Genomic DNA, 22467 nt, shown 5'->3' on the forward strand with positions numbered 1-22467 from the left:
CGGATCTACATAAATTCTTTCTCTCCTTACTCCCTCCGTTTTTCTTTCTTTCCCATGTTTTTTTCTTCCTTTCTGCTCCTCACCTTGAAGCCAACTATGAATGTGAAAGAAGAGAAGTCATGAATTGTCTGGGAGATTTCATTTTTCACCCTAACTGGCAGAGACTAGTTAGGCTAGATATCCTGTTTCTATACTGTATTTTCAATGTAGTTCTATATTAAAGTATGTGGGATGTAGGAGCTGAAACCAACAGCCCATAAAGTGTTTGTGAGTCTACATGCAGAACACTGAATCCTGCTGTGGCTGTTCAATCCATGTAAAGATATAGACAGTGGAAAAGATTCGGCGAAAAGGGCCATAAAAAACTATTCAGGTTTTACCTCACTGACCTCGTGGAAGAGTTCAAAAGCTACATTAATTTAGCTTTTCTCATCTGTTCTGTGCCTTGGCAATAATTTTAAAGAGTCTTCAACCATTGAACTGTGTCCCTTTCCTTAATTTACTTTATGTCCTTCATAGTTGTGTCCCATTGGCTGCATAGTTTAGAACTGGAGTGTAGAATCAGTTCTGCCTGTGATTCATATTCCTGGTTGCTGAGTCTCGCTGAGGTGAATAGCAAAGAAGCATTTAAAGGGAAGCTCGATAAAGACATAAAGGGGAAAGCAGTAAAAGGATATGTTAAAAGTATTGGATGAAGGAAACAGGACTGAATTTTTCGGCCCATCCCCCGCAATGTGTTTTCTGGAGCAGAGATGCCTCGCCATTGTCTCCGGTGACTGCAGCATTTTGCGTGGCTCACCCATCCCGCTGCTGGGAAATTAGCCGGCGGAGGTCGGGGGGGGGGCCTTTGGCGGGAAAATCCCACCAGGATGTGAGCATGTGGTTCGGCCTGGGCTGTACCTTTGTCTGTGATGTGAAATTCAAGGCAATGGAAAACAGTTCAATTCCCTGACCCTAGCCTCTGTCACCTAGACCTGCACTATAGTTAAGAGGGAAGAAAACCCTCAGAAATCCTATGCGAGCCAATGTACTGAATGATTATCCAGGTCTTTGCAAACCACTCAAAACACTGGGAAACGTGCTTCAGAAAGAGGAACAAATGGGCCTTATATCCTTTACATTTGCAACATAAATAATGAATGTTTCAAGCGATGTTAGGCTGGTAATGTTTTAAGACACTGCTACTTTATTGATTCAGTCGAGATTTATTGCCGATACTGGCAAACAGCTGAGAGGATTTGTTGCCATGAAGTAGACAAGACTCCGAATGGCTCAATGAGTTGCTTTTAACTAAATGAGGCATGTTTATCTTGTTAAATTTCCCGAGGCTCATTACAATATAGAAGGGCAACACTTTCAATCAGTGGTTTTGCCTCTTCCTTCTTTCACGGTCGGTTGATGTTGTTCACTGAAGGTTCAACTCCTGAAAACAGGAGCAGCAAATAAATTTGTATTCATTCAGAAAAGGATGCTTAAGCTACCCTCCTTAATGAGGACAAGTTACGCTACAAGCACATGCATTCCCAAAGTCAATTTGCTCATTCATTTTTTTGAAAAGCTTGCAGCAGGTGCTATTTATGAATCAAAAACCGTTTATCCTTCTGCTCAAGCAGCACTCTCAACTGGGAGAGGAAGGAGAGGAAGGAGCACTTTTCCACTGAGGCCTCCATTAATGAGCATTCATGGGGTATGGAATTTACCCTTGGCCCCCTTTGCTTTCTTCTACAGTATCTGCACAATGGCATGGCAGAGGGACATGGGCTGGTTGCAAAGGGGGTAATCCCATGATGAGCTTTCTTTTGTAACGAGCAATCACGTTGAAGTATTTTGCGACACAGGCGGTCAAGATCCAAAGCGATCATATTTCAACAATATTATGAGGATGAGAGGAGCATTTTACAAAAGTAGAGACATGGATGAGTGAATGAGTACCAGGTGGCAGAGTCAATATCAAGGGAAAACACACTGTGGGTTTGAATGACATCACAAAACCAAAGCTAAAAGGTCATCCGAAGGTCATCTGCAAAGTCATCTGAAGGCCATAAGAGACCATAAGACCATAAGACAGAGGAGCGGAAGTAAGGCCATTTGGCCCATCGAGTCCACTCCACCATTCAATCATGGCTGATTTCAACTCCATTTACCCGCTCTCTCTCCATAGCCCTTAATTCCTCGAGAAGGCTATCGGGGTCATCTGAACCATGCGATATGTACTGACATGGAATAAATGACAGAATGCACTATTTAACATTCCTGAATTTTGCAGCTTTGGGCACAATTTATATTTTTATGATCAGTCTTTGTTGGTGAGAGTGCCTTTGATAAAAGTGGTACTCCCTATAGAGTAGCACAGCAGTGATGTTGGGATTTCACAGCAGTACGTCACAGAGGTGTATCACAGCATTCTGATGGATGAGGCACGTGGCAATTCAATAACAATGACTGGGAAATCTTAGATAGTGCGAGACTGTGCAATACGTCATTCAGGCCTAACACCTAAACCTGGATATTAATTACTGCCAGAACGTAATAATAGTGCCAAGGTTATTTGAACAGTTTAAACAGATTACATCAGTTGGAACCACGTTGTCCTCATTAATGCTGGTTGCAATTTTTTTTTTTCTGATTCACATGTTATGCATTTAAGCTATTTTCCTCAGCTGTTCCTTATGGGTGCAAATTCCACATTCTGACCACACTCTGGGAAACAAGGGGTGGAATTCACCGCCCCCCCCCCCCCCGGCGGGTCGGAGAATCGCCGTCGGGCCGCACGAATCGCGCCACGCCGCCCCGATGCCGGGACGCGATTCTCCGCAGAGTGGAGAATCGGCGCCACTGGGGCCGGCGTGGTCAGCATGGCGCCAGTCGGGGTATGCACCAACTCTCCGGCACGGGCCGGCGCGCCGATTCTCCTGCCCGGATGGGCCGAGCGGCCGTCAACAAAAAGCCGAGTCCCGCCGGCGCCATTCTAACATCCTCTGAGCCAGCGGGACCTTGGCGTAGAAGGATCTGGGGGCGGCTTGTGAGGGGGGAGGGGGGTCTGACCCCGGGGTGGGGGTGGGGGGCTCCGTAGTGGCCTGGCCCGCGATCGGGACCCACCGATCGGTGGGCCGGCCTCTCTGTCAGGGGGGCCTCCTTTCTGCCGCTCCGGCTCCTGTTGCCCTGCGCCATTTGGCGTTCGGGCCGGCGTGGGGAAGAAGGCCACTGCGCATGCGCTAGTTGCCGCCGGGCCAACTGCGCATGCGCGGACCCCACAGCACCGGGTTCACGCAGGGATCAGCAGCTGGAGCGGCGTGGGCCACTCCAATGCCGTGCTACCCCACTGTGGCCCAGAGAATCGGGTCTCGGAACGGACGCCGACGCCAGAGTAAAACACTCCCTTTTTTACGACGGCGTCGGCACTTAGCTGCCAGCTGGGAGAATCCCGCCCAAGGTTTCTCCTGGATTCCTGATTGGTTTTATTACTGACAGAAGTCACAGCTAATTATTCTGTATGTGATGTTCTAGAGTTGGTTGATTGCTTGTGAGATTGCAAACACTACCGTAATGAATGTAGAAATTATTATATTTTGTTTTGTTGTAGAAATGCTATTTAAAAAAACTTGGTTTAAAATGCATATTGGCAGTATGCCTGCTAAAGTTGTAATTAAAAAATCGGAAAAGGTGAGGTAATCATTAATTACAACCATTTACTTGGTTACAGATACAGGATGAATGGAATTGTGTTTTGATTGCTTGAGATTCCCTGGAGTGTAGATAATTTATGAGGGAGGCTATTTAGTCCCAGCTAAGTAGGTCATGTGACATCTTAATGTGATACAGATGGTGTAATTAATGGGAGGAGCCAGGTCTGGCTGTAGTTTTGCAGTCTGCTGGAATATTGTTTTTTAAAATTTAGAGTACCCAATTATTTTTTCTCCAATTAAGGGGCAATTTAGCATGGCCAATCTACCTAACCTGCACATCTTTGGGTTGTGGGGATGAAACCCATGCAGACATGGGGAGAATGTGCACAATCCACACGGACAGTGACCCAGTGCCGGGATTCGAACCTGGGTCCTCAGCGCCGCAATCCCAGTGCTAACCACTGTGCCACCGTGCTGCCCCTGCTTGAATAGTTTAAGTTGAACAGCAGTCTGTTAGAGGATTTTATGTTGAACAGCAGTTTTGCCAAATGCTGTTTGGTTGAACAGAAATGGTTTGGGTCTTCTCTTGAAAGGAAATCTCTCCAAACGTCTCTACCCAGCTAAGCAAATCCGCTGTTCAGTTAACTTTATTTATAGGTGGTATTTGAACTGTATTGGGTTGTTTAATTGGAATTAGTGGCAGGGGAAATAGTACGTTCAAGGTTTTTTTACTTTAGTTTAAGAACTGTTCAATTGATAATTTTAGCTATTTTGTTGATGTGGTTAATTCTGCGTTTAAATTAAAGTTTGTTTTCACATAAAATATGCCTATTGGTTTGAGTCATCATTCCTGGAGTGAAATATCCTTTCCTCACAGTTTTACAAATAATAAAATTGTTAGGTGTTCTCTTCCGGTATCCTAACACTACAATCAACTCTGGTAACAGAACTGCCAGCTGCAATCTCCTGCAATTCACCAGCATTAAGGCCGCCTGTCAGACTTTACTGAGCTGCACACAGAACTGAGTCTCTCACCCAATTGAACGAATGGCATTCAGTAATCCTACTGAATCCAAGGAGGGGGTTCAATTGTCGAGAGATGTCAGGTCATGTTTCTAACACGAGTATCAAAACGTGTAAGGGTCAGCTCAGGATCATACACTCACACTGCACCTCACACAAGCTTCACATCCCCCAACCCCTCCATCCACCAGCCCTGCCATAAACTGGAGGAGTGCTGGAGAGGCCATAGCCAGAGGGACATCCCTGCTACGCTGACACTGATTTTGCTCCTGCGCTCAATCATTCTGAGCACTAGTCCAAGGAGATGGCAAGGCTTTTTACTCCGAGCGAGGCAAAATAATGAACAGACCGATGCCTCCTCTTGGAGGTTTTCACATTCCATCCACTAATTTCCATCCTTTTTTTAAAATCTGTTCTGAGCAGTTGTTTGCTGGACATTCATCCCATCTACAGTTCTCAGTTAGAGGAGAACCAACATCCCTGATGCTATCTGCTCTTCTCCACCTCTGGCAGACGCCATTTCCCTGGCCCTACACTCATCCCTGGAGCATCTCGGCAACAAGGACTCCTCCATCAGACTCCTATTCATTGACTACAGCTCCGCCTTCAATACCATAATCCCAGCCAAGATCATATCAAAGCTCCAAAACCTAGGACTTGGCTCCTCACTCTGCAACTGGACCCTCGACTTTTTGACCCACAGACCACAATCAGTAAGAATAAACAACAACATCTCCTCCACAATAGTCCTCAATACCGGGGCCCCGCAAGGCTGCGTACTTAGCCTCCTACTTACTCCCTGTACACACACGACTGAGTGGCAAAATTTGGTTCCAACTCCACCTACAAGTTGCTGACGATACGACCATAGTGGGCCGGATCTCGAATAACAACGAGTCAGAATACAGGAGGGAGATAGAGAACCTAGTGGAGTGGTGCAGCGACAACAATCTCTCCCTCAATGCCAGCAAAACGAAAGAACTGGTCAATGACTTCAGGAAGCAAAGTACTGTACACACCCTTGTCAGCATCAATGGGGCCGAGGTGGAGATGGTTAGCAGGTTCAAATTCTTAGGGGTGCACATCTCCAAAAATCTGTCCTGGTCCACCCACGTTAACGCTACCACCAAGAAAGCAGAACAATTCCTATACTTTCTCAGGAAACTAAGGAGATTCGGCATGTCCACATTGACTCTTACCAACTTTTACAGATGCACCATAGAAAGCATCCTATCTGGCTGCATCACAGCCTGGTATGGCAACTGCTAGGCCCAGGACCGCAAGAAACTTCAGAGCGTCGTGAACACCGCCCAGTCCATCACACAAACCTGCTTCCCATCCATTGACTCCATCTACACCTCCCGCTGCCTGGGGAAAGCAGGCAGTATAATCAAAGATCCCTCCCACCCGGCTTACTCACTCTTCCAACTTCTTCCATAAGGCAGGAGATACAGAAGTCTGAGAACACGCACGAACAGACTCAAAAACAGCTTCTTCCCCACTGTCACCAGACTCCTAAATGACCCTCTTATGACTGACCTCATTAACACTTCAACCTGTATGCTTCATCCGATGCCGGTGCTTATGTAGTTACATTGTATATCTTATGATGCCCTATGGGTTCCCACAGGTGACAGGGGCAGTTTAACTGTCTGGGTGCTTCAGCAGCTACAGACCACCTGATGGAGGGGCTCTCCTCACCCACACAATGGTAGCCTGGCCTCAAAAGCCATTATTAATTAAAACTTTTAAAATAATTTGAGAGGGGGTGCCTCCAAATTGAAGACCTCTCCTTCTTTCCACATCTTCTTTCAAGCTAAATGGCATGTGCTTTGCCCTCCAGTTGGATTGGATTGGATTGGATTTGTTTATTGTCACGTGTACCGAGGTACAGTGAAAAGTATTTTTCTGCGAGCAGCTCAACAGATCATTAAGTACATGAGAAGAAAAGGGAACAAAAGAAAATACATAATAGGGCAACACAACATATACAATGTAACTACAAAAGCACTGGCATCGGATGAAGCATACAGGGTGTAGTGCTAATGAAATCAGTCCATAAGAGGGTCATTTAGGAGTCTGGTAACAGTTATTGTGAAAATCCCCTAGTCGCCACATTCTGGCGTCTGTTCGGGTACACAGAGGGAGAATTCAGACAAGCACGTCTTTCGGGACTTGTGGGAGGAAACCGGAGCACCCGGAGGAAACCCACGCAGACACGGGTAGAACGTGCAGACACCGCACAGACAGTGACTCAAGCAGGAATCGCTCTAATATGCAGATGTGATGAGCTGGGTGGATCATGGGAGCCACGTTGCGCCGCGGTGCGCTTCTTTTCAGGTGTAACGTGGCCAGTAGATCGTGCCCTGAGTGTGGGCTAAACCGGTGAGAAACTCCCCTGGGCCCAAAACAATTTACTATAAGTGTGATTAGCTAGCGGTGGGGAACTTGCCGACAGAGCCTGTAGGAAACTCTTAGCAAAACCGTCTACAAATTACACTTTGAAACCTTTCCGTTAGATTGAACACATAATCTGGGCACCTTCTCCTAAGCTCATTTTTGAACATTGCAACAGTACAATACAATATGGATAAAAATTTCCGACATTCATCACACAATCTATACAAACATCTGTATCTTTAAATCTTAAAATAGGGCAGCATGGTAGCACAGTGGTTAGCACTGCTGCTTCACAGCGCTATGGACCCGGGTTCAATTCCCGGCTTGGGTCAGTGTCTGTGCGGAGTCTGCACGCTCTCCCCGTGTCTGCGGGGGTTTCCTCCGGGTGCCCCGGTTTCCTCCCACTGGTCTCGAAAGACGTGCTGTTAGATGAATTGAACATTCTGAATTCTCCCTCTGTGTACCCGAACAGGCGCCGGAGTGTGGCAACATGGGGCTTTTCACGGTAACTTCATTACAGTGTTAATGTAAGCCTACTTGTGACAATAAAGATTATTATTATTATTAAATCAGAAATGTCAATACCACCAATTCCTATCTGCAGCTGGACAATTGACAGCAAGTTAATGTTAACTTATTTTGTTTCCTATGATCTCTACTTTGGCCAAATCTATCTTCCCCTCCTCTTTAAGCTGTATTAGTTGATGTGGTTTTTGATTGCAGGCGTGTGTTTGCAGAAGCTGAGATATTTTTAATATTTTACTCCGGTTGATTATTTTTAGTGTAATATTTAGTGTTAAACTCAAGAATACCGGGCATCCCGCGGCAGAGTGTCCATGTCGTCGTAAACGCCACATGGTCGGTTCACGACGCTCCAGCTGCCGATCCCGGCACGAACTGCCTACTTCAACGCGCCGGCCCCGACGCAACATGGTGCAGGAGTACAGGGGCCGGCGCGGAGGAAAAGAGGCCGGGGGCAAAGAGGCCGGCCCGCCGATCGGTGGGCCCCGATCGTGGGCCAGGCAGCATCGGAGGCCCGCAGGGGTCGGAGCTCCCCTCCCCCCCCCCCCCCCCCCCCACAGGCCGCCACCTGACTCTCGCACGCAGAGTTCCCGCCGGCTGCGAGCAGATGTGGACTGCGCCGGCGGGACTCGGCTTTTTTTTCACGGCCGCTCGGCCCATATGGGCCGGAGAATCGGCGGGCCTGCCGCGTAGAGCAGGCCGCGACCGGCGCCGCGCCAACCACGCCAGCGCCAATGGCACTGATTCTCCGCTCTGTGGAGAATCTCGTGCCGGCTTCGGGGCGGCGTGGCCCGGTCGCGGGTATTCTCCGGCCAAGCCCAGGGCTGGGAGAATCCCACCCACCTTTCCTACTAGTTCTTTATAATCACAGCATGAAAACAATTAAATACACATGATATCCTTGTCTAAAACAGAAAAACTGTTGCAGCCAGATGAGGAGAGGGGAAAGACCCTCCGCACCTTGTCATAACAGTGGCAAAATCTCATTCATTTGTTCTCAAGATACATTTATTCCTCGCTGAAGCAGGATAACAATTATGGAAAAAACTGAATTTGCGTTCAAAAAGGTAGCTTTTGAGAAAGTTGCTGAAGGTGATAGAGCTAGAAAAAGGGGGTGGATTTTACGGGACGTGCTTCACAATTTTAGGCTAACAAAATTAAAATCTCTGCCATGAATGATAGATTGAGAGGAGGACACAATGCACAAGAGGCTAAAGTTGAAGAGCGAAGAACATGAGCAGACGACGATGATGGATGTCACCTTGGATGAACGTCAGACATTAGGATACGAGAGGTCAATGAGGATTCCTTGGGGAAACTCATTAGTAGAATGTTGCTGCGTTATTTTAATTCTAATTGTGTAGGTTTTGTTTGGGCCTCTGGTGGGAGCAAATTGGTGCATGGAGCACTTGCAATGTCAACACGGTTCCTGATTTGGGCTACAAGTTAAATTTCTCCCCTGACATGTCTTATTCTCATTGGCTCTAAACCTGAGGAGAACAACATCCTTCGATTACATACAGGAGGTGGAGAGGCAAATACTTTATTTGACTTTCTTTGATTTTCATTCTGAGAGCAGTGAATCTTGAGTATGTTGTTGCTGTCATACACAATGTGTGGAATATATAACAAGCAGTATGGTGAAGGCGTAACATACAGGAAGACTGTTCCATAATGCACAATATGTCATTGCTGTAGCATGCTGTTTGTTGATAGTGTAATGTTCAGTGCAATAGAGCTGTCTGAGAAGTCAATTTGTTTTCTTTTTTTTTTCCAGGCAGCTACTTTGGAGAGACAGATCTTTGATTTCCTGGGCTATCAATGGGTCCCTATCCTGGCCAACTTTTTATACATTATGGCAATCATCCTCGGTATCTTTGGAACCATCCAGTACAGACCCAAATACTTAGTTATGGTAAGTGCATCATTTGACATGAAATTGCTCTTTAGAATTGAGATTAAAAATCCAATGATGCTACTTAAATTGCCATTGAGTACCCCTTCAGGTTACACATCAGGACCTTGTGACCAGAACCTGTGTCCCCCTGTGCGGTAAATTAAATAGAAAATGCTACAGCATTGCCCTAAACATTTCTGGGTTAACTGGTCACAGTCCCACATCTAATCACTGTCCAGTGAACCTCAGACCCTACCCCTATCTAAAAGGAGCTTGTCCATGTGGATTCAAGTTAGACTGCGCTGCCCTCACTATTGTGAAGCCTCCGAACACCCTCTGGGGCTGCAAAGTGCTGGCCACTTAAATGAGGGATGTAGGGAGATTTCTATGCCAATAAATTAGTACGACTGCACAAAGGAAAATTGGAAAGAAGCAGCGTTGGGAGAATTAAAGAGAGAATGCCACCACAATGCTAGTGCACTTCAACAGCTCTGAGTGCTGCAATTGCTAATATGCCATACAACTTCTTGTTCAGGTCGTCGCCCAAGCAACAAGAATCTCAGGAAGCTCGCTCACTATTCTCTGTATGCTCTGCCCAGAGCTTAGGCCTGTTTTGTTTTGCCAGTACAGTGCAGCAAATCTAATGCTATGAATATCTCAGCGTGAATTTTTTTCATTCGTTCAATGCTGAATTTCCTTGATGTCTGTGTATCAACATTGAAGTGGATTATTTGACCAATAGCTTGTCTGTTAATTTATTAGAGCCACCAACCTATTTACTGGTACATAAACCTTATTTTGTCAGAATTATAAATCAGCTGGTTTGAAAAATCTTAAAAGGATTGCTTTGCAATACAGGCTCAGAGCACTACTTCCAAGGCCCTGTAGTAGAGGATGAGCATAATCAAAATGTGCTTCAGAGACTATTTGCACTCCGCACCTCTTTCACCAGTGACCCACTGGATACCTGCTGTTTGCTAGGTGCTCATAGAATCCACTGAATCCCTACAGTGCAGGAGGAGGCCATTCGGCCCATCATGTCTGCACTGACCATCCGAAAGAGCACCCTACCTAGGCCCACTCCCCCCTTTATCCCCTAATCCCACCCAACCTGCACATCCTTGAACACTAAGGTGAGGTTCAGCATGGCCAACCCACGTAACCCGCACATCTTTGGACTGTGGGAGGAAACCGGAACAGCTGGAGGAAACCCACGCAGACACTGGGAGAACGTGCAAACTCCACAAGACAGTCACCCAAGACTGGAATCGAACCCAGGTCCTTGGTGCTGTGAGGCAGCAGCGGTAACCTTTGTGCCACCGTGTCGCCTAGGGTCACCGATCTGCGGGACAATGCTGGAATTCAATATGGTTGCCTCCACTGTTTTTATATTGAAGCAAAGAAATTAAAGGAATATTATTTGGAAATGGAGCACATAGTATCAGTGTAATTGAACGATTGGTCTGATAAAAGTAAAATACCATAGCTCAGAGGGATCTTGGCATGCTTGTCCACAGATCCCTGAAGGCAACAGGGTAGTTAAGAAGGCATATGGGGCAACTGCCTTTATCAGTCGTGGAATAGAATATAAAATCAGGGAGGTTATGTTGGCTCTGCACAGGACTTTGGTTAGACTACTGCTGGAGTACTGTGTTCAGTTCTGGTCGCTGCACAATAGGAAGGATATAATTATACTATAGAGGGTGTAGAGGGGATTCAGCAGGATGTTGCCTGAGATGGAGCATTTTAGCTATGAAAAGAGACTGGATGAGTTTTTTTTTCTTTGGAGCAGAACAGGCTGATAGGGGATCTGATTGAAGTTTATAAGATCATAAAGGGCATGAACAGGGTGGATAGAAAGCAGATATTCCCCTTAGTTGAAGGGTTAATAACAAGGGGGCATAATTTTCAAGCGAAAGGCAAGGAGTTTAGAGGGGGTTTGAAGAAAATCTTTTCACCCAGAGGGTGGTAGGAATCTGGAATGCACTGCCTGGGAGGGTAGTTGAGGCAGAAAACCTCACAATATTTTAAAAGCACTTGAAATGTCACAACATCCAGGGTGTGGGCCAAGTGCTGGGAAGTGGGATTAGCGTAGATGAGAGTAGCTTTTTCTGGTCGGGGAGACTTGATGGGTCGAAGGGCCTCTTCTGTACTGTATGATTCTACATGGAAATCTCAATTAAAAACAGGAAATGCTGGAAATATGTAGCACGTCAGAAGATCAGACAGCTTCTGCGGAGAGAGGAACAGAGTTAACATTTCAGTGACGAACGGTTCTGCTGAAAGATGGTTGAAATGCTAACTCTGACCCAGATTCTATAGTGATGGTACCCGTGGCTGACCCCAAAGCAAACTGTTCACAAAGGTCCAATAATTTCCGTCCCATGTATTTCCCCTCTCTAAGTAGCAGTTTAAATCTGGTGACAAATATGGGCAGCACGGTAGCACAAGTTGATAGCACTGTGGCTTCACAGCGCCAGGGTCCCGGCTTGGGTCACTGTCTGTGTGGAGTCTGCACGTTCTCCCTGTGTCTGTGTGGGTTTCCTCCGGGTCTCCGGTTTCCTGCCACAGTCCAAAGATGTGCAGGTTAGGTGGATTGACCATGATATAGTGCCCTTAGTGACCAAAAAGGTTCGGAGGGGTTATTGGGTTATGGGGATAGGGTGGAAGTGAGCGGTTAAGTGGGTCGGTGCAGATTCAATGGGCCGAATGGCCTCCTTCTGTTCTATGTAAATCAAGGAGATCTCCAGGCAACGATGAACAGTGATGTCGGTAAGAAGATAGACAACCAGTCACATTGTAGTGTTCATACCCAGTAAACCAGGAAGGTAATAGCACTCAAAATCCTTCACTTTTAATTGAAAAATTCAGATGGCGAAATGTATGACTATATTAAGATTGCAGCTAAAATAAGTATAAAGATTTTTTTTAAATTAAATACATTTTTTAAAATTGGAACATTTTATCATTTGACATTCTACAATATAAAGTTAGCTTTTCAGGACCAGTGAGGATGTTCAGCTATAATTCTGAACTTTGTACTTTATTTAAAACCCAGGTACACTCTATTCAATTATTCAACAAGATGTGACACTTTCAAGGATTTTTAATAGTGTAGAAGTGGAGGTTTTCACCAAATGATGGTTACAAGGGAGATAGCTGTATATGGTGACATCGGTTGCACACCCTGGGGGCGAATTTTCTGTATCCCCCTTGGTGTGTTTCGCCAGTGGCGAATGTGGTCCACCCTTGGCCGGCAGCAGGATTTTCTGGTCCTGCTGCTGTCAATGAGGGTTCCCCTGTTGTGTGCATCCCCTGCTGCTGGGAACCCGCAGTGGGGCTTCAGCGTTGACAGGAACAGAAGATCCCGTCAGCGGGAATGGGCAGAAAACTTTGGCCGGTGGAGAGGACAGTAGGCTCACTGACAGCAACTTCTGGATTTCAAAGTTATTCTGCGCATGCACAGACTCCTGGGGCTGGATTCTCCATCGGTGGGATCCTCCGTTTTGCTGGCAGCGCACTCACGCCCGCGGATTTTCCGACGGCATGGGAATGCCCACAATGGGAAACCCCATTGGCCGGTTGCCTGGACAGAGAATCCCACCCCTGAAGTTCCTGTCAGTTTCAGTGGAGTAATGATGGCAATGCTGAGTGTTTTGCTATTATTAACATTACAAAATACAAGCCTCTGTTTCTCTTTCCACGGAAGCCTGACTAGCATGTCCAGTTTTTCCTGTCTTTATATTAGACTTTGATTCTCCTTTCCTTCACTTCGGCAGCATTCTCCGTTCCCGCTGCAGTGAGTGGAGATTTGGCTGAGCGCCAAATGCTCTGTCCTCTCTGGCAGTGGCAGCAAAGCAGACTCACAATGCTCAATCCTGCCCGAAGTTTGCTTCAACATCCCAATGCACTATTTTGAAAAAGAATAGGGGAGTTATCCCTGGTGTACTATCAATATTTATCCCTCAATTGGTTTCACAGAAACAGATTACCTAGTCATAGAATCCCTAAAATGCAGGAGGAGGCCATTTGGCCTATCAAGTCTGTACTGACCGTCAGAAAGAGCACCCTAACCAGGGTCCCACCCTATCCCTTCTACCCCATAACTACACTTAATCCGCACATCCCCGGACACTAAGGGGCAATGCAACATGGCCAGTTTACATAACCTGTACATCTTTAGACTGTGGGAGGAAACCGGAGCGCCAGGAGGAAATCTACACAAACATGGGGAGAACATGAAAACTCCACACAAGGCCAGAATTAAATCTGAGTCTCTGACATTGTGAGGCAGCACTGCTAACCATTGTGCACCGTGCCACCCACATACCACATTGCTGTTTTGGGGATCTTTGCTGTATGAAAAATGGCTGCCGTGCTTCCTATATCAATAGTAGTACTTCATGAGCAGTAAAAAACTTTGGGATGTCCAGTGGTCATTAAAGGTGCTATACAAATGCAAGTCTTTTTTTTCTCTGTAATATTTTGTAGGAATGTTATTTTATGTTTGTAGCGCACAAAGACTCCGTGAGACGAATAGAGTGAAGTCGATGAGGCTTTATTAAGCGTGTCTGTTCCCCCGCAGCTCGATAGTAGAATGGCCTGCGGGGGAGGACTCCGGCTTCTTATACTCCGCCTTCAGGGGTCAACGGCCAACCAGGACCCGGGATCTGTCAGCCAATGACATTAGGGCTTCCAGTCCCACATGACCCCTAATACATACTACCACATTCACCCCTTGTCAAAAATGAACCCGGCGAGGTGATGCTTCGTATGGTGGTAAGGGTTTACAGGGCTGGTCCTGGGAGGAAAACATTCACATGGCAATACAGTATTGTACAATTTTGTCCTGTTTCAACTATTTACAGAAGGTATCGGGAGAAAAGCAAAATGTTCTTGTGAAAAGTCCATATATTGATTTAGATCGACGCCACGAGTCGGTCGGGCGGTCTGGTCGTCCGTGTCGATCGCCTCGGCCCCGGTGGTGGTGGTGGTGCTTGTACCGGTGTTGTCGTCTCCGGGAGCCTTACGGTTTCAGCTTGGGCTTTATTCTTGGTCGGGCCTGAGGGGAGGGGAACCGATCCTCCTGGGAAGGGGGCGGTCGCGGGGTGCGGCGGTGGCAGGAAGGGGGGGGTTGGGTGAATGGTGTCGGGGGTGTGTGTATGTTGCCGGCGGGTGCCAGGTCCCGCAGGGAGACCGTGTCCTGTCGGCCGTCGGGGTACTCCACGTAAGCGTACTGCGGGTTCGCGTGGAGGAGGTGAACCCTTTCGACCAACGGGTCCGCCTTATGTGCCCGCACATGCTTTCGGAGCAAGATGGGTCCTGGGGCCGCCAGCCAGGTCGGCAGCGACGTTCCAGAGGAGGACCTCCTAGGGAAGACAAGGAGACGCTCATGAGGCGTTTGATTAGTGCTCGTACATAATAGCGACCGGATGGAGTGGAGAGCGTCCGGGAGGACCTCCTGCCACCGTGAAACAGGGAGGTCCCTGGACCGTAGGGCCAGTAGGACGGTCTTCCAGACCGTGCCGTTCTCCCTCTCTACTTGCCCGTTCCCCAGGGGGTTGTAGCTGGTCATCCTGCTTGAGGCTATGCCCTTGCTGAGCAGGAACTGGCGCAGCTCGTCACTCATGAAAGAGGACCCCCTGTCGCTGTGGACGTATGCGGGGCAACCGAACAGTGTGAAGATGGTGTTCAGGGCTTTAATGACTGTGGCCGCGGTCATGTCAGAGCAGGGAATGGCGAATGGGAAGCGGGAGTATTCATCCACCACATTAAGAAAGTATGTGTTGCGATTGGTGGAGGGGAGGGGCCCTTTGAAATCGAGACTGAGGCGTTCAAAGGGGCGGGAAGCCTTAATCAGGTGCGCACCATCCGGCCTGAAAAAATGCGGTTTGCATTCCGCGCAGATGTGGCAGTCCCTTGTGACTGTATGGACCTCCTCTAAAGAGTATGGGAGATTGCGGGACTTGATAAAGTGGAAAAACCGAGTGACCCCCGGGTGGCAGAGGTCCTCGTGGAGGGTTTGGAGGCAGTTACTTTGTGCGTTGGCACATGTGCCACGGGATAGGGCATAGGACGGCTCGTTCAGCTTTCCGGGACGATACAAAATCTCGTAGTTGAAGGTGGAGAGCTCGATCCTCCACCTTAAGATCTTGTCGTTTTTGATTTTGCCCCGCAGTGCATTATCGAACATGAAGGCTACCGACCGTTGGTCGGTGAGGAGAGTGAATCTCCTGCCGGCCAGGTAATGCCTCCAATGTCGCACAGCTTCCACTATGGCTTGGGCTTCCTTTTCCACTGAGGAGTGGCGGATTTCTGAGGCGTGGAGGGTCCGGGAGAAAAAGGCCACGGGTCTGCATGCTTGGTTAAGGGTGGCCGCTAGAGCTACATCGGAGGCGTCGCTCTCGACCTGGAAGGGGAGGGACTCGTCGATGGCGCGCATCGTGGCCTTTGCGATATCCGCTTTGATGTGGCTGAAGGCCTGGCAAGCCTCTGTCGACAGAGGGAAGGTCGTGGTCTGTATTAGGGGGCGGGCCTTGTCTGCGTACTGGGGGACCCACTGGGCGTAGTATGAAAAAAACCCCAGGCAGCGTTTCAGGGCTTTTGGGCAGTGCGGGAGGGGAAATTCCATGAGGGCGCGCATACGTTCGGGGTCGGGGCCTATTATCCCATTGCGCACTACGTAGCCCAGAATGGCTAGCCGGTTGGTGCTAAAAACGCACTTGTCCTCGTTGTATGTGAGGTTCAAGGCTTTGGCGGTCTGGAGGAATTTTTGGAGGTTGGCGTCGTGGTCCTGCTGGTCGTGGCCGCAGATGGTTACATTGTCGAGATACGGGAACGTGGCCCGCAACCCATGTTGATCAACCATTCGGTCCATCTCCCGTTGGAAGACCGAGACCCCGTTTGTGACGCCAAATGGGACCCTTAGGAAATGGTATAATCGCCCGTCTGCCTCGAAGGCCGTGTACTTGCGGTCACTTGGGCGGATGGGGAGCTGATGGTAGGCGGACTTGAGGTCCGCGGTGGAGAAGACTTTATACTGGGCAATCCGATTGACCATGTCGGATATGCGGGGGAGAGGGTACGCGTCTAGTTGTGTGTACCTGTTGATGGTCTGGCTATAGTCAATGACCATCCTTTGTTTCTCCCCTGTCTTCACTACTACCACCTGTGCTCTCCAGGGACTATTGCTGGCCTGGATTATGCCTTCCTTTAGTAGCCGCTGGACTTTGGACCGAATGAAGGTCCGGTCCTGGGCGCTGTACCGTCTGCTCCTAGTGGCGACGGGTTTGCAATCCGGGGTGAGGTTCGCAAACAAGGACGGGGGTTGCACCTTGAGGGTTGCGAGGCCGCAGATAGTAAGTGGGGATATTGGGCCGCCGAATTTGAACGTAAGGCTCTGTAGATTGCACTGGAAATCTAATCCCAGTAAAGTGGGGGCGCAGAGTTGGGGAAGGACGTTTAGTTTGTAGTTTTTGAACTCCCTCCCCTGCACCGTTAGGGTAACTATGCAGAAACCTTGGATCTGTACGGAGTGGGATCCTGCAGCTAGGGAAATCTTTTGTGCGCTGGGATAGGTGGTCAAGGAACAGCGTCTTACCGTGTCGGGGTGGATAAAGCTCTCCGTGCTCCCGGAGTCGACTAGGCATGGTGTTTCGTGGCCGTTTATTAGCACCGTTGTCGTCGTCGTCTGGAGTGTCCGGGGCCGAGCTTGATCGAGCGTAATTGAAGCGAGACGTGGTTGTAGTAGTGGAGTGGGGTCCGTTGTTGCCGTCCAAGATGGCGTCGGGGATGAACAAAATGGCTGCCCCCATACATCGCACATGGCTGGGGGGTCACAAGATGGCGGCGGGGGTGGACAAAATGGCCGCCCCCACGCGTCGTACAGGTCTGGGGTGGTCCAAGATGGCGGCGCCCTTCCTCCCCTCGTGGTGGCCGGGACCCAAAATGGCGGCGTCTGCGGGTCGCCCATGGGGCGCTGGGGGGGTAGGGGAGCGTTAGGACCGCGCGGGGCATCCTCATCTCTGGGGACAGCGGTGGTCGGGACCCAAGTTGGTAGCGCCGGCGGGTCAGACGTGGGGTGCGGGGGGGGGTTTTGGGGGGCGTTAGAGACGCGCAGAACTCCCTCTTCTCCGGGGAGAGCGGTGGTCGAGACCCAGAGTGGAAGTGCCAGCGGGTCATACGTGGGGGGGGGGGTTGGGGAGCGTAAGCGGCGTGCAGGACTCCCTGTTCTCCCGGGACCGCGGTGGTCGGGACCCAGAGCGGCTGCGCCTGCGGGTCGTACATGGGGCGCTGGGGGGGTTGGGGAGCGTAAACGGCTTGCAGGGCTCCCTGTTCACCCGGGACAGCGGCGACCTCGCGGGACCGGCACACAACCGCGAAATGGCCCTTTTTCCCGCAGCTCTTGCAGATTGCTGCGTGGGCCGGGCAGCGCTGCCGGGGGTGTTTTGCCTGGCCGCAGAAATAGCAGCGGGCGCCCCCGGTGCGATTTGGCGTTTGGACAGCGCAAGCCTGTGGGGTGTCCGGGGGGGCGGGGTGGATTTGTCGCGACGGGTACGTACGGAGCCCAATGGGCTGCCGCGCGGTCGGGGCCGTAGGCGCGGGTATTACGCGTGGCCACGTCTAGGGAGGCTGCTAGGGCCCGGGCCTCTGAGAGTCCTAGCGACTCTCTTTCTAGAAGTCTTTGGCGGATTTGGGAGGAATTCATACCTGCCACAAAAGCATCGCGCATTAACATGTCCGTGTGTTCATTTGCGTTCACCGAAGGGCAGCTGCAGGCTCGTCCCAAAATCAGCAGCGCGGCGTAGAATTCGTCCATCGATTCTCCGGGACCTTGCCGTCTCGTCGCGAGCTGGTAGCAAGCGTAGATTTGGTTAACTGGGCGGACATAGAGACTTTTCAGTGCTGCGAACGCCGTCTGGAAATCCTCCGCGTCTTCGATGAGGGAGAAAATCTCCGTGCTCACCCTCGAGTGCAGGACCTGTAGTTTTTGGTCTTCTGTGACCCGGCCGGTGGCCGTTCTGAGGTAGGCCTCGAAACAAGTCTGCCAGTGCTTGAAGGCTGCTGCCGCGTTCACTGCGTGGGGGCTGATCCTCAGGCATTCCGGGATGATCCTGAGCTCCATAGTCCTTTTTAGGCACGCTTAATAAATTGTAGCGCACAAAGACTCCGTGAGACGAATAGAGTGAAGTCGATGAGGCTTTATTAAGCGTGTCTGTTCCCCCGCAGCTCGATAGTAGAATGGCCTGCGGGGGAGGACTCCGGCTTCTTATACTCCGCCTTCAGGGCGGAGCTTGAGGTCAACGGCCAACCAGGACCCGGGATCTGTCAGCCAATGACATTAGGGCTTCCAGTCCCACATGACCCCTAATACATACTACCACAATGTTATTATTGGTGAAGAAGTTGTTCTTGATTTAATTGCAGTCCAAAGATGTGAAGGTTAGGTAGAGTGGCCATGCTAAATTGGCCTAAGTATCCAAAGAGGTTAGGTGGGGTTACTGGGTTACGGGGATATGGTGGAGGTGTGGGCTTAGGTCGGGTACTCTTTCCAAGGGCCGGTGCAGTCTCGATGGGCCGAATGGCTTCCTTCTGTCCTGTAAATTCTATGATAATTTTATTGAGTCATCACTGGTAAAGGTGACTAAAAGCAACATTTTATTACATCTGTGTTTTTCAGTGGCTCTGCTCAACATGAGCACTTGGGTAAAGGGCAAGGGGACATTCAAATAAGTCATTGACTGACATAACAAGCAACAATAGTGTTCCGTTGGAGCATTAACATCGCACAAGCCAGAGTTTGTGTTTGTGCAACAGAGAAGGGACAACCGCACATTGGCAGCCAATTTTATATCTCGCCTTTTGCATTGAAATCAATAGGAATAAAAATAAGAAAGGAATATAAAGCAGGCTGCTAATTCTTTACCAATCCATTTTATAGTCACGACCTACCCTCCGAGGAGTGTGTAGAAATGACACAACTTAAAAATATCTCAAGATCGAGGCAAGAACAAACGTTGAATGTATAAGAATAGAGGTGGAAATTGAGTTTAGAAGTGTTAAACTTGCGAGTGCAGTGTTGAAAATAGGCTATTGGTCAGGCTTATGACAAGTGTATGCCTGCCATTCTTCCCCGGTGCTACCTGTTCAAGTGTGCTGGGGTGATGTATATAGTCGACCTATTCAAAGGATGTCTTTAATATTTAGAAGCCAGCTGCCTTGTTCTTCTGAATAGAACCCTGTGTTTTCATTCTTAGAAAGTAACACTGTAGCCAATGCTGCTGATGATTAGAAACTCTGCTGGATGAATGCAATCAAAGACTCACTTGACGTCAATCAAAGAAATTCTAAAAATATATTAAAAATGGAAAAATCTGTTGTGGCTGAATACTTCTGTAGAAGGGTTGCATGTCTGAACCTTCAGCTATCGCTTTGCTCCACATGGATGCTGACAAACTTACTGTGTGTTTCCAGCATTTACTGAGAAGCACATTCAACTTGTGAAGGGGATGTAAAACTGCCCGTATCAGGTGGGGCGAGCTTCTGCGACCCCCCGCCGGATCGGAGAATCGGCGGGGGCTGGCGTGAATCCCGCCCCCGCCGGTTGCCGAAGTCTCCGGCATCGGAGATTCGGCGGGGGCGGGAATCGCGCCGCGCCGGTTGGCGGGGCCCCCCGTGCGATTCTCCGGCCCGGATGGGCCGAAGTCCCGCCGCTAAAATGCCTGTCCGGCGGCGTAGATTAAACCACCTACCTTACCGGCGGGACAAGGCGGCGCGGGCGGGCTCCGGGGTCCTGGGGGGGCGCGGGGCGATCTGGCCCCGGGGGGTGCCCCCACGGTGGCCTGGCCCGCGATCGGGGCCCACCGATCCGCGGGCTGGCCTGTGCCGTGGGGGCACTCTTTCCCTTCCGCCTCCGCCACGGTCTCCACCATGGCGGAGGCGGAAGAGACTCCCTCCACTGCGCATGCGCGGGAATGCCGTCAGCGGCCGCTGACGCTCCCGCCCATAGGCCGCCCGGAGATGTCATTTCCGCGCCAGCTGGCGGGGCACCAAAGGCCTTTTCCGCCAGCTGGCGGGGCGGAAATCAGTCCAGCGCCGGCCTAGCCCCTTAAGGTTGGGGCTTGGCCCCCAAAGATGCGGAGCATTCCGCACCTTTGGGGCGGCGCGATGCCCGACTGATTTGCGCCGTTTTGGGTGCCAGTCGGCGGACATCGCGCCGTTTCCGGAGAATTTCACCACAGATCGGACGCCCGCTATACACCCGGCCGATTTTCATTTCTGTTGCCTTCAATGAATGGACAATGGGCTAGGGATGTATAGTTAACAGGTGATCTGATACCTGCTATTCGACATGCCACGGAAGTGGAAAATCTGGTGGACAGTTATAGTTTCAACTGCATTGCTCACCGTTTATTCAATGCTTTACCATTTGTGGAATCTTGCTGTGTGCAAAATAGCTGCATATCCCTCCATGGCCACTGTCACTACACTTTAAATTGTTTTGGCAAATCCTGAATGTTTCTAAAAGATGGTTCTATAAATCTGTCATTCTTCGGAGGTTTCAAAATCCCTAATTTATAAATTAGATGGAGTTTCTTCTTGGAAAGGTGCCCCCTATCAAAACCATCAATGGACTACTGAAAAGGGTGAAGGCTGCTCGATGATACGTATTGAGGTTGTTTTGCATTGAACTGATTTGCTTGAAGTTATCCGCTCCCCACGATTGCCTTGGCTGGATAACATTGGAGGTAGCTAAGTTGCCTTCATATCTCCTTGTAGGGCATGAAACAGCGAATTTTGACATTTTAAAAATAGAATTCCGATAGTGCAAAAGGAGGTCATATGGCCCAACGAGGCTGTATCGACCCTATGAACGAGCACCCTACCAAGGCCCACTCCTCTGCCCCATTCCTATAACCCCAGCTAACCTGCAAACCTTTGGACACTAACGGGCAATTTAGCATGGCCAATCTACCTAACCTGCACATCTTTGGACACTAACGGGCAATTTAGTGTGGCCAACCAACCTAACCTGCACATCTTTGGACTGTGGGAGGAAACCGGATCACCTGGAGGAAACCCACGCAGACACGGGGAGAAAGGCAGAGAGTTGGGATAAAAGGTTCTTTTTCGGAATGGCAACCGATGACGAGTGGTGTCCCGCAGGGTTCAATGTTGGGGCCACAGCTGTTCTCCTTATATATTAACGATCTAGATGACGGGACTGGGGGCATTCTGGCTAAGTTTGCCGATGATACAAAGATAGGTGGAGGGGCAGGTAGTATGGAGGAGGTGGGGAGGCTGCAGAAAGATTTAGACAGTTTAGGAGAGTGGTCCAAGAAATAGCTGATGAAATTCAACGTGGGCAAGTGCGAGGTCTTGCACTTTGGAAAAGAGAATAGAGGCATGGACTATTTTCTAAACGGTGACAAAATTCATAATGCTGAAGTGCAAAGGGACTTGGGAGTCCTAGTCCAGGATTCTCTAAAGGTAAACTTGCAGGTTGAGTCCGTAATTAAGAAAGCAAATGCAATGTTGTCATTTATCTCAAGAGGCTTGGAATATAAAAGCAGGGGTGTACTTCTGAAGCTTTATAAAGCATTAGTTAGGCCCCATTTAGAATACTGTGAGCAATTTTGGGCCCCACACCCCAGGAAGGACATACTGGCACTGGAGCGGGTCCAGCGGAGATTCACACGGATGATCCCAGGAATGGTAGGCCTAACATACGATGAACGTCTGAGGATCCTGGAATTATATTCATTGGAGTTTAGGAGGTTGAGGGGAGATCGAATAGAAACTTACAAGATAATGAATGGCTTAGATAGGGTGGATGTAGGGAATTTGTTTCCATTAGCAGGGGAGACTAGGACCCGGGGGCACAGCCTTAGAATAAAAGGGAGTCACTTTAGAACAGAGATGAGGAGAAATTTCTTCAGCCAGAGAGTGGTGGGTCTGTGGAATTCATTGCCACAGAGGGCGGTGGAGGCCGGGACGTTG

The 22467-nt window shown here is 49.4% G+C and overlaps 1 protein-coding gene across 1 annotated transcript in view; it reads left to right on the top strand.

The window, feature by feature from the left end:
* The window catches only part of LOC140412183 (sodium/potassium-transporting ATPase subunit beta-1-interacting protein 1-like), a 1037825-nt gene that overhangs the window by 611120 nt on the left and 404238 nt on the right, over nt 1-22467 (top strand). The window contains exon 2 of the mRNA XM_072500802.1: nt 9349-9486. Within this exon, the coding sequence (XP_072356903.1) occupies nt 9349-9486 (138 nt within the window). The remainder of the gene's footprint in view (nt 1-9348; nt 9487-22467) is intronic.

Source organism: Scyliorhinus torazame, chromosome 1 (genome assembly GCF_047496885.1).
Source record: "Scyliorhinus torazame isolate Kashiwa2021f chromosome 1, sScyTor2.1, whole genome shotgun sequence".
NCBI classification, from domain to species: Eukaryota; Metazoa; Chordata; class Chondrichthyes; order Carcharhiniformes; family Scyliorhinidae; genus Scyliorhinus; species Scyliorhinus torazame.